This window comes from Pelobates fuscus, chromosome 8 (assembly GCF_036172605.1).
Source record: "Pelobates fuscus isolate aPelFus1 chromosome 8, aPelFus1.pri, whole genome shotgun sequence".
NCBI classification, from domain to species: Eukaryota; Metazoa; Chordata; class Amphibia; order Anura; family Pelobatidae; genus Pelobates; species Pelobates fuscus.
In genome coordinates this window covers 80,262,534-80,286,641 of record NC_086324.1, presented here as the reverse complement: position 1 = coordinate 80,286,641, position 24,108 = coordinate 80,262,534, and the positions used below count along the sequence as shown (strand labels likewise).

The 24,108-nt window shown below is 37.6% G+C and overlaps 2 protein-coding genes across 2 annotated transcripts; both read right to left on the bottom strand.

Annotated features, from left to right (window-relative positions):
• Positions 1-527: 527 nt before the first annotated feature.
• Positions 528-3,350, bottom strand: LOC134570802 (gamma-crystallin 1-like). The gene is made up of 3 exons (XM_063428782.1): positions 3,267-3,350; positions 1,092-1,334; positions 528-862 (listed from the first exon to the last, which is right to left on the bottom strand). Exons 1-3 carry the CDS (start codon positions 3,273-3,275, stop codon positions 593-595), a joined length of 522 nt encoding a protein of 173 aa, XP_063284852.1. The 5' UTR covers positions 3,276-3,350; the 3' UTR covers positions 528-592.
• A 17,773-nt stretch (positions 3,351-21,123) lies between these two features.
• LOC134570801 (gamma-crystallin 1-like) lies at positions 21,124-23,361 on the bottom strand. Its single transcript, XM_063428781.1, has 3 exons — positions 23,308-23,361; positions 22,121-22,363; positions 21,124-21,456 (listed from the first exon to the last, which is right to left on the bottom strand). Exons 1-3 carry the CDS (start codon positions 23,314-23,316, stop codon positions 21,187-21,189), a joined length of 522 nt encoding a protein of 173 aa, XP_063284851.1. The 5' UTR covers positions 23,317-23,361; the 3' UTR covers positions 21,124-21,186.
• Positions 23,362-24,108: the final 747 nt, after the last annotated feature.

The following is a 24,108-nucleotide window of genomic DNA, read 5'->3' as shown; positions in this document are numbered from 1 at the left end:
GCAAAAATTGCTTGTGTCATTAAGTGCATGACAAGCTTTTGAAGCTGTGTCCTTAAGGGGTAATGTGTCTTGGATGTTACCCAATTTGTCATTTCTGTTTATGTTACTTATTGAATGACAATTTCTGCTTTACTTGCTTCTCTTATTTGGTTTAATTAAACAAACAATTAAAAAAAAAAAGCAGTAGCTGACATAGGTACCGCAAAATTGTACTGGTTTTATAGTAAATGTTTACATTTTATTTAACTATATACACACATAATATATAATATGTCACAGCACAAGCTGAATATTATAAAATCAGATTGTTGCATATCCTTCATCCTCTCTTGAATCCCACAATTTGCTACACTTAGTTTACAGCTTTCAAACACGTGTACTATTAGTGACTTCAATATGCAGCTCATTTGTTGTTTGACTTTATTAGAATGATTTATTAGTGGTAAAGTTAAAATATTCAAGTATTATTTACTGTGTAGTTTTTAATTTTTAAAATGTTCTTGAGATAAAAGAATAAAACATTGACGTGGGATTGTAATGACAGTTTTATTGTATTTCATCATAAATGTAAGCATTAACTCACAATGTAGACTTAATACTGAACTCTTCTGAATGAACCCACCCTAGAGTTCATGGCGCCCCAGTCAGTATATCTCCTATACTCTCCAGGTCTAAGGTAATACTGGCGCCCCTTGTAGTTGGGCTCCTCGTAAAACATCCAGTGACCATCAAGTACATGGCAGGAGTGGATATCATGGTAACGGAACTGCTCATAGACATTAGGACAATCTTCAGTAAACTCCATCATCTGACCTCGGAAATCTTCCCTTTCATAGATCTTCAACTGGAATGGACCACGGTGCTAGGATTAAATAAAATATCATATTAGTGGCAAAATTACGAAATGCAATAAAATATGTGCAATAATTAAAAACTGGTATTTGTATAAGCTCACTGCAGCAATTATAATCTGGTAAAATAAGATAGTTATGAAAATAATAAAAGAAAATAAGACTTAATTATTGGTTAACTTAATCAACAGGAAATTGAGTTTTGTTATTTAACAACTATGTTTTTTGTAAAATTAGTACCTGTGGAGTAAGTCGACAGGACCTGATAGTGTCATCAAATCCCATCCATTGCTGGAAATTGGGATATTCTCCTCTCCTTAGGAAGTACTGGTGTCCTCTGTAATTGGGTTGTTCATACAGAACCCAGTTACCATTTTCTACTCTGATGGAATTGCAGCGCTTTAGGTATGTGGAGATGTCCGGACTATCAGCATTGCATTCATAGGAGCGACCCTGGAAGTTTGGTTCCTCGTAGAAGATGATCTAAATAGAATATATTGTAAAAATTTAATTTCTTCAAAATAATTAGAGTACATTTTCTGATTTTTAGATAGAGAATGGGCATGCTTGTCAAACATATTTTCTTTTCTATGCTATTAACCTTTATGCAAAGGGTGTAAAACACCTGACCTGCTAAACTCTAGTATCCATTGTGCAATTCAAAATCTCAGAAATAGAAACAGGGGGACAGTAAGTGGGAAAAGATGCTGTTACACAGTGCAGGCTTGCCCCTCTAAATTCGGGATCACTCCCACATGCCAAAATCACATGATCCAAAAATAGTATAGTCAAAAACATATACTAATGAGGGCGCCACTTTTTACAAATGTGCAAATATAATTACCATAATTACCATTCAGATTTTTGAATTTGGCATGTGATAGAAACATAAGAGAAAATATACATATTAAGTATTTAATGACAAAAGGAAAAAATTAAAACAATGGACACACGCACAAAATAAGTGGCACAACGACATTTGGTGTAATTTTTTTCCCCATTCTGCGCACAAGCGTGCTATAGAGATCTGCGCAATCCACTGTATTTAAACTACTGGGACGGAGGAGTATACACAGCTCTTGATAAAGTCGCCAGATGAAACGTGTCAAGCAGTGAGCAGTTTGGAGTATCCCCAAGGACTAATGCCGAAAAGCCAATACCTGTCAGACCTACAGGAAAACATTCAGCTTCTTTCACATTTGTTTGAAGACTGGTGAATACGAGTGACTAACATCCTGAGGTACCAACGGCTGATATCAACTGTATGGGGACTTAGCCCTTTGGTGGCTGACAAGCTCTTTAGCACAAACAGATATATTTCTTTGTGCCACTTATTTTGTGAGTGTATCCATTGTTTTTACGTTTTCCTTTTGTCATTAAATACTTCACTATGTATATTTTCTCTTATGTTTCTATTACATGCCATATTCAACAATCTGAATGGTAATTATATTTGCACATTTGTGATAGTGGTGCCCTCACTGGTATATGTTTTTAACTATACTATTTTTAAAATCTCATAAATAATCTGTTTGGTATCAGTATGATATTTCATTGAATATTTATCTCTTACAGGATTATTTCCCTAAAATAAGAATTCAAAGAAAATTCAAAGTAAATTTAAAATTTAAGGTCACAATTCTCTAGGCCAGCTATGCTTTTACTTCTGAAACTCTGGCCTTAAATTTGAGAATTCACTTTACATTCACTCTGGATTTTCACTTTCATAAATAACCCTCAGTATTATTCACTAAAGTGAGAATTTGTTGTGAATTTTAAGTAATTTTTAAGTTTAAAGCTGAATTTTCCAAATTGGAAATATTTTTGTGGTTTGCTATGCTTCCAAATTGACTACTTAGGGCTCACATTTGAAATTCAATTTGAATTTACTTCAAATTACAACTTTAGTGAGTAACTGTCTGATAGTCTTTGTTTCATGTTCTTTATGGATCTATCTAATATACTGTCAATATTTTATGGATCTATCTTTTCCAACTATCAGACTCTCTTGGCTGGTCTGCCTTTTTTCTATTTTATCACTGTCTTTATCTGTCCCTGTATTGAGAAATAACTTCAAACAATATAATCTCTAAGGTGTTGTTTTTTTCTTTTTCTAAACACCTTAGACACACCCAGGTAATCCCTAAACCCTGGACTGGTAGGGGGTCCTTGAGGACAAGGTGGAGAACCCCTGATATAATCAAACAACTTTGTATGTTTAATTCTACAAACGTTAAATGAATTTGTTAGGAATAGTTTATTTCAGTCATTCTGGTGAAATACATTATTTGTATTTTTCTCAGTTAATTACAAAATAGCTTAATTTAAAAAGTAAAAACTATAATGGCTAAATATATACTTTAAACATTTATTCAAAATCTGCAATATACAATGTCAATAAAGTAAATTTGTTACCTTAACCATCGTGAATGGAATAGTCCCGTAGTCCTGTGGAAGTTCGGTAATGATCAGTATTAACTAAAGAATCCTTTTTATACCATAGCAACTGCTGATGTGTGCAAGTGCATATTTTAAAAATGACACTGACTTTTTTTGCTGTTGACTATAGAAAACATGTAGGTTTTTTTGTTCTTCATTGTTGTTGTGACCTTTCTCTCCTTTATTTTAGATGCACTCACTGATAACCTCATTGTCTATGATTTGTAGGCAGCACGTTTATGTTGGACATTTAGAAGTGAATGGGTACATGTTGCATGATATATGTCAGTTAACACTTACTGTTCTGTGACACATTTGTAAAAAAAAAAATATATAACTTGATTGTGCTAAAATTAATAAAGTATAAACATACCTTTTTATTTTTTGATACAACATTTTGTGGCGTGAGTTAGCACAATATTCTACAATCTTTATAATAGTTCCATAGAATAATATAATATCTGAAGAATTTTAACCCTTTCACTACAAAAAAGTTACCTTTTTTTTAATGAGTAACGTGTTTAAAAGCTGCAATGCATAGCTCTATTTTAAATTAAATACACTTTTACATAGAACATATTATTACAGAATATCACAAATAAAATCATTATGTAATTATCCCCAAGTTTCTTCTACCACTGCTTGGCAAAAAGTACCAGTGGGTTAGAGTAAAAGTTAATTTGGGTTTCAAAGGTCAAATTTCAATTTATAATGGGAGAAAAGAGGTTCAGGAAAATGGTCACGTATTTAATTGAGAATAAAAAAGGGAGTAGCTGTGAGTAAAAAAGGCACTAATAACAAATAATTATTATTTTTAGGGAAAAAAAAAGCCCACTGGAAGTGCCTATATAGGAAGAATGTAGTGTACTGCCATAAAATTATAAAAGTGCCTGTGTTCAGAGCCAATCTCAATGGCTACAATAAAACATATTGTATAATAAAACCTACAATAAAACATCAAATGGTATGAAAACATCATAAACGATGCAGACAGTCAAACATTAAAAAAACATTCCCAAATATGAAGAGAAGCAGTAACACATATATACAATTTAGAGTAGAAAAGAAGAGAGAGGAAAGGAAGGGAAAATACTTGCCTTCTGTCATTACTAAAATTAAGATAATTAGTATGCTAAAGCTAGCATAATCTTCAATTTCACACATGACAGAAGGCTTCATATTTAGCATTTTTAATGCTAAGGAATAAGTGAAAAAGTGGCGGGGCATCCACCAAAAAAGCAGAAGAAGCCGTCGCCTCCCGAACGGAATGCACGCCCCAAGAAATATTGATTCTAGTCAGGGACAGTAGTCAAAATATCCACCAGGCAAGGGTCACTTACTCACATGCATACATTATAGGGTGCTGCTGGGGCCTATTTATGCAACAAACAAAATGCAACAAACTCGCACGTTCACTAAACATCAATTTCAAGTCTCAAGTTTAAGTTTTATTTAAAAACACCTGTCACGTCTAAACATTTGTTATGAAGGAACACAACTGCAGATTGAATATTTATTATAAAAAGTAAAAGGTATTGACTTTTATTCCAATTTACAGGTACTGTAGCTTTAAGTAGTAAACGATAACTGAAGTCCACAATTATATGCACTGTAGCTTTAAGTAGTAAACGATAACTGAAGTCCACAATTATATGCACTGTAGCTTTAAGTAGTAAACGGTGACTGAATCAGAAAGAGTCCTTTAGTAGTATTAATTAATTAGGTGATAAGAAGTTACAATAGCTGTTCCATAGACTTTAACTGAAGTAAGACAGATGCAGCTAACTGAGACAAAGCATGAGTTGAAGTTAGCTGTAACGGGTTTGTTTTAACGAAGGACTTTGGAGACAGGAAATAACAGCTTTGAGATGCAACGCTTATCACAGAGGTTTTACTTAGCTTCCGGCACATAGAACACTGGTTCCCGAGATTTCCTCAGAGGCGGTTTATCTTGAATGGAGAGAGTTCAGCTTTAGTCGTGGATGAGGAAAGGTGAAGGGAACTTGAAGTCTTCCAGTCCGGTCCGGTAACAGAGGGCTTTCACAACGATGTTGCAGCCGGTTCGTGAGTACGGAACGTAGTTCATTAATCCAGCGTCGATCAGCTGGTGCGGTCAGATTAAATAGGGAGACCGTGTCATAAAGAGGTGTGGCTAAGCTCCGTGGAACCAGGAAGTAAGAGGATATTATAATTAAGGCATGACAACACCTCAACTAGACAAAAAATAATGGGGGTTTAGTAACAGTATATGATGATACATTGCATAATCCTGCAATCAACATCAATGTACCCAATTCTGTACCCGTTTCTCGGCAGGTCCTGATTTTATGAGATTAATTCCTCCTAATGCCTGCTCTTATGAGATTAATTCACATGGGAAATTCTTCCTCCTGGGACTCTCTGCAGGTCAAGGCTAAATAGGGCCCTAGAATAAAGCACCTGTGACAGGGAGGGTGCAAAAGGTTTATGTGAACACCCATTCATAAATAAGCACTTGTACCAAAGGGGAGTCGTAACTTCTACGTAATGCAGTAATGCAGAAAAAACACAAAACGTTGAAGAATCTGACTTCATGCGACAAGAAATCGGAAAAGTAACCCTTTCCAGGGAAAATGAGAAAGCATCCACATCAAAAGCCCAAACGTCCAAAACACGACGAAAGGAGACCAAGCAGAGGAGAAAGATACATTTAGTTGACAATTGATGCAGAGATAGCCTGTCAATAGCCGACCAGTCCTGAAAAAAAAATGGTCCACGGGGACATTGAAGGTGAATTCCCCTAAACAAACAGCAACCAAGGGATCCTTGCCAATAGGGACCCCCTGAACTGGAACATGAGACACTGAAACAGCGGAACAAACCAAGTTGATGGAAGGATAGGAACGACCCGACAACAGAAAAGTCATGATTGTGGATTCAGGGGATGTAAATGGATCAAGACCCCATCCCACACCAACCAGCCCATTATCTCCAAGCAGAGTCCCATAAGAAATCTTTACCTGCTTGTGAATGTTTTAGACATGCCAGAACCCCTGAAAGAGTCCAAGTTACAAGAGGACATTGGTCATCCAGAAGCAATTGGTTAGGTTTATCATTACCCATTGATACTGAATGTTATGAATGACCCTCACAATTATTACAAAGATTGGTGGAAACATAGACTCCTTGAAATGGGCAAGTATGGAAAAAGGCATCTAACGATCATCACTACGCTTCCATCAGTCACAAAATCCAGCATCTGATAGTTGTTGCATTAGACAAACAGATCCAGTGTGAACAAACCTCTCCTCGATGAGAGGGATGGGGACATCAGAGGATCCAACCTTCAATCACTGCTGTCCCTCCAGTGTGGTGAAAACCAATCCGTCATGAGGTTGGTTTCTCCTGGTAGATACTCCATTCTCATTGAGATATTGCGAGGGAGACAGAATTTGAAGATGTCCTTCATGATCGATTGGTGTACATTTGAAGTAGGATGCAACTGTGGAACTTTCCCATCACCAGGCTTTGGTTAGTGAATGATCCTGTCATGATATCTGGACAATTTGTGTGTAATAAGGGTTCCTATGCTAACTTTACTGTAGAGGAGTCCTTGTTGGCTGTGATTGGTTGCTGCTTCTAAGTGCTGCTTCAAAGTGTTTGCTTGGAGATATTCTGGAGAGTTTTATATATATTGTTCATCTGTCTAAGATTTTGCTAACATTTTTCTTTTTACTGTTACAGGTAAAATTCATCTATAGGAATAGGTTGCTGCTTGCACAAAGTTTGATTTCCTGTTGGTAATTGGTAAGGCTTTTAATTTGATTAGCTAGGAGTTTGATATTGGTTGTTGGTTAATTAGCTATTGTTTGCAAATAAGCATAGGCCCACCCAGGTGTTAAACATTCCTAGTGGGTGGTGCTTTTAGGAGTTAAATAAGGGTTGTGGTCATTAGCTTGATTAATATAGCTTGGTTGCTACATCTTAGTGCTGCTTCAAAGTGTGTGCTTGGAGATATTCTGGAGATAAGCTGGAGGTAATCTGAGGTATACAGGAGGACAAAAAAAGTTAAGCTTTGTTTGATTTAAAATATTCACCTCATTAAAATGGCAGACTTAGTTCGTGTAATAGTTGTTATACAGTTTCATGTTTCACTTTTTGGAGATTTGGATGCTGTCTAATCTGTAGACAGTTCTCTATATTGCGGCAGGAGATTGTATTTTTGAAGTCTGAGATTTGTAAATTATCTGTTAAACAAACTCAGGCTGGAACTGCTGCAAAGCCGCAGCTGCAGAGACGTCCTAGGAATGGCAGATGGATTACTGTAGGATCTGGTAGACTTAGAGTTGTGGATAAAAGGCATATCGCTACATAAATCATTTTCAGCACTTTCAGAGTGTAGTGGTGTTATGGAGACAGGCTCAGGCACTGAGTGTAGTGGTGTTATGGAGACAGTCTCCAGGACTGAGTGTAGTGGTGTTGTGGAGACAGGCTCAGGCACTGAGTGTAGTGGTGTTGTGGAGACAGGCTCAGGCACTGAGTGTAGTGGTGTTGTGGAGACAGGCTCAGGCACTGAGTGTAGTGGTGTTGTGGAGACAGGCTCAGGCACTGAGTGTAGTGGTGTTGTGGAGACAGGCTCAGGCACTGAGTGTAGTGGTGTTGTGGAGACAGGCTCAGGCACTGAGTGTAGTGGTGTTGTGGAGACAGGCTCAGGCACTGAGTGTAGTGGTGTTGTGGAGACAGGCTCAGGCACTGAGTGTAGTGGTGTTGTGGAGACAGGCTCAGGCACTGAGTGTAGTGGTGTTGTGAAGACAGGCTCAGGCACTGAGTGTAGTGGTGTTGTGAAGACATTCTCAGGCACTGAGTGTAGTGGTATTATGGAGACAGGTGCCTGACTCCATGAAGGCTGGAAGTTATAGAATGCTGGGTGTCAAATCAATTGCGAATCCTAAGAACTGAACTGACTGGAAAGGGACCAGGTTGAACTTGGATCGATTCACAATGAACCTGAGAGATTTGAGGAGATTCCCAGTAAAGTGAGTATGCAGATGCAGTTGCCCTCTCTGGAAAAAAAAAAATTAGAAGGTTATCCAAATAGATTATATAGTGAATCCATTGAGCCCAGTTTTAGGTTTAAAGGTTCTAGTAACAGTTTATAAAATGGCACAATAACCTCAATGATTTTTCTAGTACTAGCAACAAGCTGAAATGTTAAAGTAATTCACTGTGATATAAGTGTTTTTTGCATAGCATATGAGATCCTGAATGTTTTAATTATAAATATTGTCAGCAATGATTATACTTACAAAACAAGACTGTTTAGAGAGCGCGATATATACAGATGTAATAAGTGACTAATTTGTAAAAAGCTGCTATAACATACACATGAAAATTCTCAGATATAAACAACACGAAAAAAACAAGATGTTAAGCGCTAAGTGAATAAACCCCTTATATGGCAAGCAGGTTTCACTATGAACAAATGGTGAAGGAAGTCCATATAATATTGTATGGCAATTACTGATGTAAATTAACCAGCATAATAGGTGAAAAAAACATGCATGGGGGGGGGGGAAGAGACAATGCCTGCGGCAAAATCCTCCTTCAGGTGATGTACCTTTAAATATAGAAAGAAAAATACACAGCGTGATACCGTAAAATATATGTTGGTTTATTAACAATCTGTGGCCCCAAATTAAAAAACTTTTACAAGAGATATATGTGGTTCTTGTCTCCAAGTCCCACACAACAGCTTGTCTGTTATACCCCAGCGGCTCTTTAAAACACGTTACCGATCCCAGTCGTCTGCAGTTGATGTTTAAAGTCCCGTGCACTCGGACAAGTTGTTTATCGATGCAGGTAAATGCTGGAATCTTGGTTTAAATGTTCAGCTTACTGGTGTCTTTAGTAAGTTGATTTAATCAATTTCATCTACGCCTTACGCCTGCTAGAACCCAGGCTTTTTCAAGATGTAAAGTTGAATGAGACTTTCCTTCCTTATGAACCAGTTCAGTTAGCCACTCCCGGGCAGTCAATTAAGGAAGGGAGTTTCTCTTAATTTGTGAATACACAATATATATTCCCAATAGTAGCAATTTAACATGTTATTTGTTGCTAAGTGGTTTTACAGATACAAATGTTGTACATACAGCGGGAATATTGAGTGGTATCCAAAAGATTATGAAAAAAACATTAAAAATGGTGATATAAAATAAAATACAAAATGTATAAAAATTGCATAAAACAATAATAAAAATAAAAATACACGACACTACATAAGTTTAACCCCTTAACACCGCAGCCAAATGTACAAGTTGTGAACGAAACAAAACGTAAACAAAACCTGGCATTTGCGCTATATGTCTGTCCAACCGTAATTCACCTCTTTCATATTAAATGCACCCCCCCTTATTATATATCATTTTATTCAGGGGAAACAGGGCTTTCATTTAATATCAAATATTTAGCTATGAAACATAATTTAATATGAAAAAAATGGGAGAAAATAAGATTTTTTTTGATTTTTTTCGTTCTTCATGACATTTTAACTGTCAATGTCATAATACTGTTTGCTTTTACTGCAATAAAATACACATATTTGTATTCAGCAAAGTCTCACGTGTAAAACAGTACCCCCTATGTACAGGTTTTATGGTGTTTTGGGAAGTTACAGGGTCAAATATAGCGTGTTACATTTGAAATTGAAATTCGCCAGATTGGTTACGTTGCCTTTGAGACTGTATAGTAGCCCAGGAAATAAATTTACACCCATAATGGCATACCATTTGCAATAGTAGACGACCCAAGGTATTGCAAATAAGCGATGTCCAGTCTTTTTTAGTAGCCATTTGGTCACAAACACTGGCCAAAGTTAGCGTTTGTATTTGTTTGTGTGTGAAAAATGCAAAAAACGCCAATTTTGGCCAGTGTTTGTGACTAAGTGGCTACTAAAAAAGACTGGACATACCCCATTTGCAATACCTTTGGTTGTCTACTATTGCAAATGGTATGCCATCATAGGGGTAATTTTCATTCTTGGGCTACCATAGGGTCATAAAGGCAACGTAAGCAATCTGGCGAATTTTAATGTGAAAAAAATTAAACACAAGCCTTATATTTGACGCTGTAATTTTTGAAAACACCATAAAACCTGTACATGAGGGGTACTGTTGTACTCAGGAGACTTCGCTGAACACAAATATTTGTGTTTCAAAACAGTAAAATGTATTGCAGCAATAATATCGTCCCTGTAAGTGCTGTTTGTGCGTGAAAAATGCAAAAAACGTCACTTTTACTGGCGATATCATGGTTGTAATACATTTTACTGTTTTGAAACACTAATATTTGTGTTCAGCGAAGTCTCCCGAGTAAAACAGTACCCCCCATGTACAGGTTTTATGGTGTCTTGGAAAGTTATAGGGTTAAATATAGTGCTAGCAAATTAAATTCCCTATACTTTCGGCATGGGTGGTCAGGCAGGTCCCGCTAATTGTAATTAATTAGGATACCTAATTATGTAAAATTATTACATAAATATATGTGTAGAATTAATATATGTATATATATACATATGTGTATATATATACATATGTGTATATATACGTATATATATATATTTTTTTTTTTAAATATTTTTATTTATATATAGGTATATATATAGTGATATATACGTATATATTTATGTATATAGATATATATATTATTTCGTTATAAGTGTATTTTGATATAAATATATATATATTAATATCAGAATACAGTTAGAACGAAATAAAACACATCTATATATTTTTTAATATTTTATTTTTAATTATTTTTTTTATTTAATTTTTTTACGTATTTACATATTAATTTTTTTAATATTATTTATAAATATATATATAACAATAATTATATATATATATAATCAGTATCAGTCTACGTGTAATTTGATATTAATATATATATATAATTATATATATATTAATATTAAAATACACCTAGACGGTGTATGTGTATGTGTGTATATGTGTATATATATACTTAGATCATATATATATAATATATATATATGATCTAAGTATATAATTTATTTATTTTTACACTGTTTTAACATTTTTTTATTTGATTTTCAGCCAGCAGGGGGACCAACTGTCATTACAGTTGGTCCCCCTGCTGGCAATGCAGCAGGCAGCTATACCGGCCATGTGATTGTGAGGTCCTCGCAAGGACCTCACTCTCACATGGCCGGGAGGGCTCCTGGAGGGCGGACGTGCCGCGGGGGGCTCCCTGGGAGTCCCCCGAACCGCGATCGCCGGCGTGGGACCGCCAGCGACCGGGTAAGTTACTAAAAACCGGAGGGCGTACTATTACGTCCGGCGGCGTTTAGAGCCGCTTTTAAAAGGACGTAATAGTACGCCCTCCGGTCTTAAGGGGTTAAACATGCGGCAATTCCGGTACATTTTTATATATTTTTATATATACATTGCAACTAGAGTAACAGTTAGTATACAATGTATATAGCTAAACATTTAGTAGGAAAACCATTATTAGATCTCGGAAATGTTACTGCAATATACAACTATATTGGTATGATTGTGTCTAGAACTGCCAAAATGTTTTATCTACTTATAGAAGTAGGGGCCAATTCTAGTTCTGCATTTAAGCCTGAAGGGGCAAGTGTTTTCAAGTTAAAGATCCAAAACATTTCTCTATATGTTAAAATTTTGGCTAAACCCCCCCCCCCCCCTCCAAGGAATAGTGATTTTTTGAATACCACAACATTTTAATAAAGTCGGATCTCCCCCATGATGTAGCTTAAAATGATAGGATACTGAATGATTTTCGAATTGCCTCTTGATGTTATATACATGTTCCCTTAGTCTGGTTTTTAATAGACGTTTCGTTTGACCAATATATTGAAGTCCACATGGACAGGATAACATGTATATAACTTGCTTTGTATTGCATGTGATGCACTCTTTAATTTGAAAATCCTGCTTAGTTGTGAAGGATTGAATAGAGCTAACTTTTCCGTGATTCATTTTAGTTGTTTTACATATATTACAATCACCACATCTAAAGAAGCCCGTCTCCTGATTAAGAAAATGATTTCTATTTGAATTGTTTCTATAACTCTGCACCAATTTATTTTAATAGTTTATTTTCTATAACTCTGCACCAATTTATTTTAATAGTTGGACTCCAAAATGGAGTTAGTCATATGTGGCATGCATCACAATGAGAGTCAAATCACACTCTCCTGAATGGATTACCTCAACACATGTTTACATATCAAAAAACAAGTACACTCGAAGAGATATGCTTTAACAATTACCGTATTTTTCGCTCCATAAGACGCACCTCACCATAAGACGCACCTAGTTTTTAGAGGAAGAAACCCAGAAAAAAAATATTCTGAACAAACTGTCCCATAGTGTTTCTTACTATGGGACAGTTTGTACAGAATATTTTTTTTCTCCCCTGTCCCATAGTGTCCCCCCCCCCCTTCCATAGTCTTCTCCTCTCTCCCATAGACTTCATCCACCCCCTCCCCATAGACTTCATCTCCCCCCTCCCCATAGACTTCATCTCCCCCCTCCCCATAGACTTCATCTCCCCCCTCCCCATAGACTTCATCTCCCCCCCCTCCCCATAGACTTCATCTCCCCCTCTCCCCACAGACTTCATCTCCCCCCTCCCCACAGACTTCATCTCCCCCCCGCCCCACAGACTTCATCTCCCCCCCTCCCCACAGACTTCATCTCCCCCCCTCCCCACAGACTTCCACCCCCCCCTCCCCTCCCCATAGACTTTATCCCCCTCCCATACTGTCCCCCTCCCCTTGTCCTATAATTACTTACCTGTCTTGCAGCGTTGGCCGGCAGCACAGGGCGCACCGCGGTAGTGGAACTTGAATTTCATGTTCCGGTTTCCGGCGGGACTGAAAGGAAGTGCGCACTCAGCTTGTGCGCACTTCCTTTCAGTCCCGCCGGAAACCGGAACATGAAATTCAAGTTCCACTACCGCGGTGCGCCCTGTGCTGCCGGCCAACGCTGCAAGACAGGTAAGTAAAGCTTCATATTCGCTCCATAAGACGCACAGACATTTCCCCTCACTTTTGAGGGGAAAAAAAGTGCGTCTTATGGAGCGAAAAATACGGTAACATCCAAACTGACACACACTTTGATAGTTGTGTAAAAGATATATAAATGTTTAATATATGTGTATAAAGAAACAATATATACACATATATAACAGTTGTCAAAAATTCTATACTTTAACTAACAATGCATTACTACAGCAGCAATCTTAAGGGGACACTCCAGGCACCCAGACCACTTTTGCTACTTGGAGTGGTCTGGGTACCAACTCCCACTACTCTCAACCCTGCAACTGTAATTATTGCAGTTTTTTATAAACTGCAATAATTACATTTCAGGGTTAACTCCACCTCTAGTGGCTGCCTACTAGACAGCCACTAGAGGGCACTTCCGCGTTGATAGCAAAGATTTTCTTTGCTAGAGCGTCACTGGATGTCCTCACGCTGAAAAATATTTTTCAATGCTTTCCTATAGGGAGACCTAATGCGCGTGCGGGGCATTGCCATGCATGCGCATTAGGTTTCCTCCGCTGGCGGGCGGGATCAGTCTCGCCCACCGGCTGACGCAATTCCTGGGGGAGCGACGCCAACCCAAAACCACCGCCGAGGGACATCGGCGGGGTCTCAGGTAAGTGACCTGAAGGGGTTTTCAGCCCTTCAGCTACCTGGGATGGGAGGTGGGAGGGAGAGGGTACCTGTAGTGCCAGGAAAACGGATTGTTTTCCTGGCACTGGAGTTTCCCTTTAACATAAACCTAAACTGCAATAACCTCACAATGCTAAATACACATCAACCATTGTATAGGAAATAAAATGATTTTGCCCCACCAAAGTGTTATCCATAAAATATGATTTAGGTTTAAGTCAAACCACTAAATAATAATTGATCAAACTAAAATGAAACTAAACTTAAAAATAAAACAGTAATACAAAATACTAATCAGTAGCCTGCTGCAAGCTTTTCTCTGCTAGGCCTGGAAACTGGTTCTGCTCTCCAGCATGTGGCTTCATCTTATAAAGGGACTGAACATGTTACTTTCCTTACCCAATTCCCGTGCGCCATTTCATGGGGAGGAGTCAGGCATCCATCTTGGCAGCTTGGCACAGACAAAGAAAGTCTCCAAAAAGGTACTCACTACTCCCCCTAGTGATAATATTCTAAAATGGCACTCATCATAATAAACTGTATTAAGTGATTTATAATGAATAGACCATAATAAACCTGTGTCCATTACATCGCAGTTCATGTGAATTACACCAGGGGCTGTGAAAGTGCCCCTTGCAAAGGTGAGAGAACCAAATAAGGGCGATATTGATGTAGGTTGCTTGTCAGGTGGTATTACAATATTGGAAGCCTTTGTCTCCTTAGACCCTGCATTTTAAAGAACCCTAACCTCTGGAGTGCTGGAAAGCATTGACAGTGGTCATCTATCATATTTGATAACACTAACACTGAGGAACTGGAAATCTTTATAAAACCCAGACTATTATTTCCATTAACAGATTAACTATTCTGATGGTACAATTTTGAGTACATAAGTTTAGCTATATAAATATGTAGTTTTTCTACAGAGCTGACATTTTCAACAGATTAACAAAGTTTTTACGTTATATTTAGTGCACTAACTCATGTTTTATAATGTCTGGCCCATTCCTTATTGCTCAATTCATGTCCTAAGTGTGTCCTGCTTGATATTCATTGCTTGTATTTAAAAGAGCAAAGGGGGACGCCATTGACCAGGGTGCATAGGTGCACAGAGTATCTTGTGCCTGGTCCCAGGCAGTTACACTAAATTTCTTCAATACAAATCTAAAAACCTTGGATTGGAGGTATTGGAGTTTTGGTAAAAGGATTATATTTATTGCTGCTTTGTAATCCATCCAAGATATGAATTTTCTTTAAATTCTGAAGCATTTTCTCCTGTTCCATATGCCACCTAAAATAATTTTCAGCAGATTGCTTTCATGTTTTCTAATTTTTAGCTCCAAGAAAGTGATATAATCTATTCAAAGTGGAATGATGCCCCCAATCTCATCATACGACATTCAGGAACCCCTCTCCAAGGCTAGTAGTTTGGGCACATTTCACTTATAGTATGACTTGTTGCTGAAACATTGTTAATAGGTCATCAACCACAAAGAGATTACATTTGTATTCTATATCTCCCACTGTTATGCTATGAACACTTGAATCTGCTATGATTGCTTGTACTAATGGGTCCAACACCAAAACCTACGGCAATGGACATAGGGGGCATCCCTGTCAGGTGCCATTTGTAACAGCAAAAGGATCGGACCAACATCTGGCATTAATAATTTAAGCATTGAGGATACTGTATAGCACCTTGGTAGCTTAAAAAAAGTCAAATCTACTTCTACTTCTATCAGACCAGCAAATTTAGCTGATTGAATGCCTTTTTTGCATCTAGGGGATGTACAACCCCTGTTTTATTGTTTTGCTTCAGGGAATGTATTATATCTATCACTTTGCTCATATTGTCGTTGCCCTGTCTGTTCTAAATAAACCCTACCTGTTCATCATGGTTATCATGAAGGAGAATGGAGCTCAGTATGTCAGCAAAACATTGAGTAAGCAATTTTCTTATGTTTTTGTGGTCATTTATAATATTTTATGTTACTTCCTGTGCCTGAGAGTTAATTGAGTTAGCTTTCCAAGGACTTATTTTTTGGGAGGAGTTTGTACTGTACTCTTTGGAGACCCCATGCAGGGGTCTGTGCATAAAAAGCCAAGTGTGGCACAATAAACCTTAGTTGACTTCCAGAATTGGGTGTCGTTGACTGTGCTATAATCACTGAACAGCGCTTTCTTCCAGCTCCAGTGGATTTCAGCTGAGATATCCTTTCTTTTTTTTTGCTGTGCATAAATTAACATTCGCATATCAAAAATGCCACAACAGCATTCACATACAATTTACAAACTCTTATTCCTCAACTGTTGTACAGCATCCAGAGGAAATGCACAATTTTTAGGTTATTAATACAAGCTAAGTTAGCAGAGTATAGCAATCAATTAATTGTAAATGAGACAACTTTGTGACGCGCATGGCATAATTAATTCAGGCTAATATGTCTAAATTTGAGGTACCAGCAAAGCAGTATAACTGAAAGATACTAGACAAGGTTGGTATTTGGATATTACATGCTAGGGATAACAGGCTAGGCAGATCAAAAGGGCACAGGGATAAAAGGGGTAAAGGAAAACAGGCTTTCATCTGCAATATTACACAGCAGTAGGCTGCCGAAACAAAGCTGCTATGTGATAGCATACGGGGCTTTGAAAACATGTGGGGGCATCAGTAAAGAGGGAACCGGGTCAATCGTACCCCCTTCCACCCTGAAGCATCCTGCCTTCATCCGATGCCCATGCTGACTATCAGGGCCTTATAGTGAAACAGAGTCCCGGCAGCGAAAAGGTCAGTACAACAACAGTGAGATTGCAATGCTACCTTGCTTAATTTGTAATGCATGACTTATATAAGGTGAAGCTGAAACATTACATTATGTCGTGCTTAAATATATGATTGTAGCAAAATGGCTAAGGCATACATTTTAAAAACAGACAGGATGTGTTACTGCATCTACATGAAACAAGGCTCCACTGGGTGGTCAGGCACATGTCTAAATATCCAGCAAGATTCACAATTTGCTCTGCACATTTTTGTCAGTAACATTTAAGTACTAGTCATACACAATTAAAACATATGTTAATCGTTGTTCTGCTAGTGTATTAAATGAGGAGAAACATAGATTAAAAAATAAATAAATATATATATATATATATATAAAAAAAACAGGATAAATAAGCAAAATTAAAGTAGATTAATCTATCAATGCCAACCGCGTTAGCAAGCTGAGGTAACAATAAGTAAGGGAACAGTGCACCAGCTATAGCCTGTATGGTGAGGTTATGCCTTATCACAGCTTTTAAGCTTGTGTGGGCATAGTCCGCCCACGGTGCCGTCTATCATCCGATCCCACAGGTGGGCCAGTGGAGACCGGCCGCTGTCTTGTCTGGTAGGCGTGTGGCGCTTAGGTGCAGGAGAGACTGCGTGCTGATCCCGGACCTCTGCTTGTGGACCATAGTAGGTGTGCCATGTGTAGTTGTCACTAGGTGGGTGCCGTTGTGGCCCCTCTGGCAGGCACTCCTCCGCTCCCTGTCACTGTCGAAATGGCAAATATTATGTTGACGCGTAACCGAGGTGTCAGTCCTGCCCCAGGGTCTCAGAGGGGTTGGTACCTCTTGATAGTGACCTTGGTGTCTTCTGGGGTCTGCAGTCTGCCCGTTTGGTTGGACCTTGCATGCTCTCTGTTTAGGCTGTGTTGTATATGTTGCAGCCCTCCTTGGGGGTAGTTTATGCTTGCTGGTTAGGGCCCTCTGCGCTCTCCGCCTGGGTGGAATGCCTCTGCTCGTTGTATGAGCTTGGAACATCTTCCCGCCTTCCAGGGGTTTCCCGCGCCTCATCTTGCTGATTCTACATTCGCCCGCGGGTAACTCTTGTTTGGGTGTCGTTTGCTTTGCTCTACGTGATAACTGTGCCCAAAATTTGTTAAAGAGCTCCTCGATTTTGTCGGTTGCTTTGGTGTTAGGGCCTGCTGCCTCTGATTGCATTATTTGCTTGCCGCGTGTTATGGAGTTAGGCACGTCCGCCATCTTGGGTGCCGCCGCTCTTATTCTGCCCGAGAGTGCTACCGCTGCTTTGTTCAGGGCTGCGGTCGTCCAGCTCGGCAGGGACCGGGATATCCCCCCCGGTCCATGGGTGGGGGGGGAGGCTTTGTGAGAGTGCCCCCCCTTCAGCCAGAGAACCGGGAGAGGCCGCCTCTCCTCGGCTCCCACCCGTGTAGGCTGCAGGCTGCGATGTGGTCGATTCCGCCACAGAGGATCTCATATCTGGTATCCCCCGATGCAGCATCGCCTCCTGGTCGGGATTATCGCTATCCACAGCTGGTACGCTTGCGTGGTCGGGCGTTAAAACCCAAATCTTGGCCTCAGGCTCAGGAGCTCTCAGCAGGCACGTCTACTTTGCTCTGCAGGTATCCTTTCTTAGGATTGCAGCGCTGCTACAATGATAATACAGTAAAGCACTATGGATCATTTTCTTTTTATTTAAGTAAGCATATGTGATTCATTCTAACCTACAAGTGGATAATTTGTGAATAATCGGAACCTACTTGCACTTTATTGTTATTATTGTTCTTTGATACTGAGTACTAAATTTAGTTAGAAATTAAAGGAACACTAAAGTCACCAAAACAACTTTATCTTAATAAAGCAGTTTTGGTGTATATATCATGCCAATGCAGTCTCACTGCTCAATTCTTTGCCATCTAGGACTTAAATCACCTTGCTTATACAGCCCCAGCCACACCTCCTTGCATGTGACTTGCACAGCCTTCCTGAACACTTCCTCTAAAGAGACTTCATAGTTTACACTTCTTTTTTTGTGAATTCTGTTTAATTTAGAACAGACTTCCCCAAAATCCAGCCCTCCAGATGTTGCTGAACTACAACTCCCATGATTGTATGAATGAAATAGATGGGCTGAGAATCATGGGAGTTGTAGTTCAGCAACATCTGGAGGGCTGGAGTTTGGGGAAGCCTGATTTAGAATGTCCTATCTCCTACAATGTTAATAGCTTGCTGTTACATTTGTATCCCATTATTACCATCCCTTATTTTTACATATAGAGATTTTGGACTGTGATGGACTTATTTGTGATGGATATATTATTTGTGGACTCCTATTTTCTTAGCCTACATTTGTTTTTAAATATCATTTCTAGATTAGATTTATTTTCCCTTTATTAACTTCTGACTTATGCCACTGCTCCTAGTCACCTTTCCATGTTGGGGTAAAATTGTATTCTCATTCTACCAATACAGCCTTCCCTCTAAAACATTTAATAGGCTTCTTTAGTAAATGCTTTAGTGATTTAGAATACTCTTTATTTGTTTTATAGCAGATTACTTGAAAAAAATAGATTATGTATAACAATAATTAATATCAATTTTTTTAGGTAATCTCCTACAAAACAGGTAAAGTGTATTCTAAACCACTAAAGCATATTCTAATGAAGCTTATTAGACAATATGGCACCCCTGGTTATATTGCTGGACTGAACGGTTGAATACATAGAGGGAAGGGACTTAAGCATGTCAGATGTTTTTCTACATCAGAGTTATTTTACTTAGCTTCTTGTTTTAGATTATTATTGTTATTATTATAATTATTATTATAAATTATTAAAAATGCCAAAAAATGGGAAAAACAAAACAAAACAGTTTTTTCACAGTTTCGGCAATAATACCTTGTGCATAATACGTCCAGCTTAGGAAAAGTAATTCAAATTAAATTAATTTATGTGTCTTGATCTGTTTTTTTTTTTTAACCCCTGAGGGTTAACTTTTATTTATTTTTTTAACCTATAGAGGTTCCATTTATTTAATTAATTAATTTAAGTATTTTAAAATTATATATTTTTCTAGCTGGGATGGGTGGAAGTTATGGAAAATTGGAGAATTTACTGTTAGTCCTGCTTACTGGTGGTTAGGTGTTAATGGTAAAAAAAAGTTTATAAAAATTTTAAAAGTGTAAAAAAAGTTTTAAGAAAGTTTTAAAAGTTTTAAAAATGTAATAAGTAAATTGCGGCAATCTGGGGTTAACTTTAGTAAATGATGGAAATTTTTCGTTACGCATCCTTAACGGTAGGACAAGCATGACAGAAAATGTACGTCTTGCGTTGGGAAGGGGTTAATGACCAAGTTACGGCTTTACATTCCCATTTAATGTAGGGTGTAATTAGGCATTCAGAATAACAGATCAGTTATTATGTTGCCATTGCCTGACTATATTTAATTTAATTTAATTAGGTGGAATCCCATATATTATTTTATTAAAATAGGAGGAATGGGAGAAAAAATAGGGGACTGCACTGCTAAGTATTATTATGTTTTTTAATTAAGTGGAGACCACTTATCACTATTGATTACTATTAGACAATTTGTGATATTCTGTTATTTGTTGATTTTTTGTTTTCTTTTTCTATCTTTTCCTGTACTTTTTTTTTTTTTGCTTTCACGATATTAATTTGTTTAGGAGACAACAGTTCCCACAATACAGCAAGTGGTGTGAGGGCATGCTGGGACATCACAGCATTATTCCCTGATTCTCATTTCCTCCCCCATAAATATAAATTAGAAAGCTAGTCCTACCTAAGGTTGAGCATACATTAATATGGCTGCTCCTTTTATGGTGTGGCATGTCTCTGGAGCTCTGTTGGTGTGCTGATACCTGCTTCAGCTCCCACGCATATAGATACCTCTTCCTCCTCGCCACAGAATTCAGAAGGGGATCGGTGGGAGGTAGACCAGGTATGTGTGGGGCCTAAGACAAGAAGCGTGGCAGGAACCATGTTGGCTTAGGCTTTAACCCTTGCAGTGACATTTCGTGTATAAGACAACCCCCAATTTTAGACTAAAACAATTTAGAAAAAAAAACTGTCTTATACACAGAAAAAGATGGTATATTACTCTGATTTGGGATAGCATATGTTTTGTGATTATATGTTGATTAATAGTGTTTTAGGAGTGTATCATATAACTGTATGTGAACATGAAATATTTCAAATAATAAAAAAATATATATTATTTTTCAACAAAATAGTATTTTAGATTGATATATTATTAGTTTTTCATTGTTTTTGCATATGGTAGACTGCTCATGGAATGGAAAGTGATAAATAATACAATGACATGGGATTGCATCAACAGTTTTATTGTATATCATGGTAAAGATTAAGCTTAAACACAAATTGTTGATGTTTAATACTGAACTCTCCTGAATGAACCAACTCTAGAGTTCATTGCTCCCCAATCATTAAATCGCCTATACTCTCCAGGTCTCAGGTAATACTGACGCCCCCTGTAGTTGGGCTCCTCATAGAACACCCAGTGACCATCAAGAACATGGCAAGAGTGGATGTCATGGTAACGGAATTGCTCATAGACATGAGGACAATCTTCAGTGAACTCCATCATCTGACCTCGGAAATCTTCCCTTTCATAGATCCTTAACTGGAATGGACCACGGTGCTGAGACGAAATAAAATACAAAATAATTTTAGTGAAAAAAATTATAAAATACAAAATATTAAATATTTTGGGAAAATACATTGTTATATGTGTTAAAATAGCAGCCTAAAGAACTCCATCCATATTATTGTAGTTATGGTGCTAATAGGCTATGGATGGAATCCCTCCAGTGGTTTTTGTCACACCATTGTCAGGTGATTTACTAATCAATGGATTACCTGGCACTCAAAATTCAGCCCACAGCAGGAGATATAATAATAAGGAAATTCTAAATAACCTGTAGTGGTTATGGTGCTTCCCTATTTTTTTTTTTTTTTATAAATTGCACTTAGCTTGCAATTAACACACTAGGAGAAAATATGCTCCAAGTTAAATTCACTATTCAATAACGGACGTTCAAAACAATATTAGACCTGCTTTTTTTTTTTAGGAGTTAAAGAACTTAATTGCAAAATTTAGTTGTGACTAATTTGGAGAATTATTATTTAAAAAAAAAAAAATAGCTATTATTGCCTCAATACATGTTTAGTTCACTTCAGTTCTGGCTTTAATGATAAAAGACCTTTAATAATTTAAATAAAAGCCTATATTTAAATGAAATAACACAAAGTCCTTTTTATAGAGAAGACATATTGAACAACTAAATGACTTTTGAGTTTCTTACCTGGGGAGTAAGACGACAGGACCTAATAGAGTCATTGAATCCCATCCATTGCTGGAAATTTGGATATTCTCCTTTTCTTAGGAAGTACTGGTGTCCTCTGTAATTGGGATGTTCATAAAGGATCCAATTTCCATTTTCAACTCTGATGGAATTGCAGCGATTTAGATATGACGTGATGTCTGGACTATCGGAGTTGATTTCATAGGAACGACCCTGGAAGTTTGGTTCCTCGTAGAAAGTGATCTAAATAGAAAATAGGAAATGTAAATTCATGCTTTGACATAATTAAAACATTAAAGGAACACTGTAGGAACTGTAACTGCTTCATCTCATTAAAGTGGTTATAGTGGATGTAGTACCCTGGTGCCTTCTTTTCCATTCAGTGTTAAACTGTTCAAAATGTTTTAATACTAAATGACAGCCCTTAGTAGTCCATCCCTTCTTTGCTTCTTGGGCTACTGAGGAAGCATTGGCACAAGCTGCAATTCAACTGACTACATTTAGCCTATCATAGCTCTCATTGCTGATATGAATTGGTATGGCTAGAACAAAGTCTACAATCTCTGGCTTACCTATGATCACAGTAGAGTTGTGGCTGTGGCTGGCCAAAGCCCATTCTTACAATTATTTTAACTCCATAATTAATCAGTGCTCATGCTCCATCCACTATAGAGCAAAAAATGCCCCATATGTCATTACTCTAAAGAAAAGGTATGCAGGATGGGAGCTTATATAATGTAATATACATTTATATAACTGCAATTGGAATTTGGATGGAACAGAGAATAAGACAGATATAATGACTGGGGTTTATAAAGACATACATAAAAAGCATTTCAAACAAGATAAAGAGGTGGAAGGAGACAAGGGTTTAGGTCAGGCTAAGAGTAGATGACTGACATGAATTAGGGAGTGAGACAGGTATAGGTGGAAGCTTGTGTTATAGAAAATGAGGGAGCCAAAAATATACAGAAAATGAGACAGGAGGTTAACTAAAATGGATAAAGTGGGAGACAGAAAAAACAGTGGGAGTAAAAGGATTTAGAGGCAGAAAAGGAAAAGCTTATTTGTTTGATAAAACAAATTCATTGTGGATGCACTTAGTTTAAATAGTTATAGATAATTTTTAAAGTATGATAGCTTGAACAAGTTATACTAGCAATACAATAAGCGTCAGAAAATATTACCTTAACCATTTTGATAAATCCTGTGGGAGCTCAGTACTGGTCATAGATAACTAGCAAGTCCTTTTTATACTCTAGCAACTGCTGATGTGTGCAAGTGCATATACTGAAAAGAGTTTTTTTTCTGTTGACTATAGAAAACATATAGTTCTTTTGTTCTTCATTTTTGCTGTGGTTGTTATTTTCTTTATTTTAAATGCACTTGCTGGAAACCTTATTGTCTGTTGTGGGTGGGCTGCAAGTTTATTTATGGTATTTTAGAAATTAAAATTGAGTCACAAATGGACAGGTATATGCTAACGTGTGTACAATTATGTGGAGAAATTATTAAGCAGCATATGTGGGTGTAAAAACATATAAAAAATACATCATATCAAACACAAGTACAGGATGTATGGGGTAAATAAAACCGTATGAGCCCGGGGTGTATAAAGCCTATGTGATGTAGTAACCTAAGAGAGGATTTCCCAGAGAGGGGGGTATAGATACGTGCTCGGGCATCTTCAATGGTAGCCCCTAACCAAGTGGCAACAGGGGGGGAGGGAGATGATATATGTGCCACCAGGATTTCTGTCTTCCTTACGATATCAACTGAAGGTCAATGAGGCAATTGTGGTGTTTATCAAGGGGTCAGTTAAAATCTTATGCCCTGGTGTGAGTGTAAACTATGTAGGAATATCGGGCAGCCCTCAGGTGAGTCCTGTGGGCAGGTGATCAAGTAATACATAGATAACAGACATGTAAGTATATGAAGTGCGGTGCCAAGTCTGCGCATTTAATGGGTTCAAACTTTTTTTTTTTTTT

Bases quoted from the DNA above. Each gene is read 5' to 3' on its own strand.
- LOC134570802 (XM_063428782.1), bottom strand. The intron at 863-1,091 runs GTACTAATTTTA...ATTTAATCCTAG, and splicing joins CCTGTCGACTTACTCCACAG to CACCGTGGTCCATTCCAGTT.
- LOC134570801 (XM_063428781.1), bottom strand. The intron at 21,457-22,120 runs GTAAGAAACTCA...ATTTCGTCTCAG, and splicing joins CCTGTCGTCTTACTCCCCAG to CACCGTGGTCCATTCCAGTT.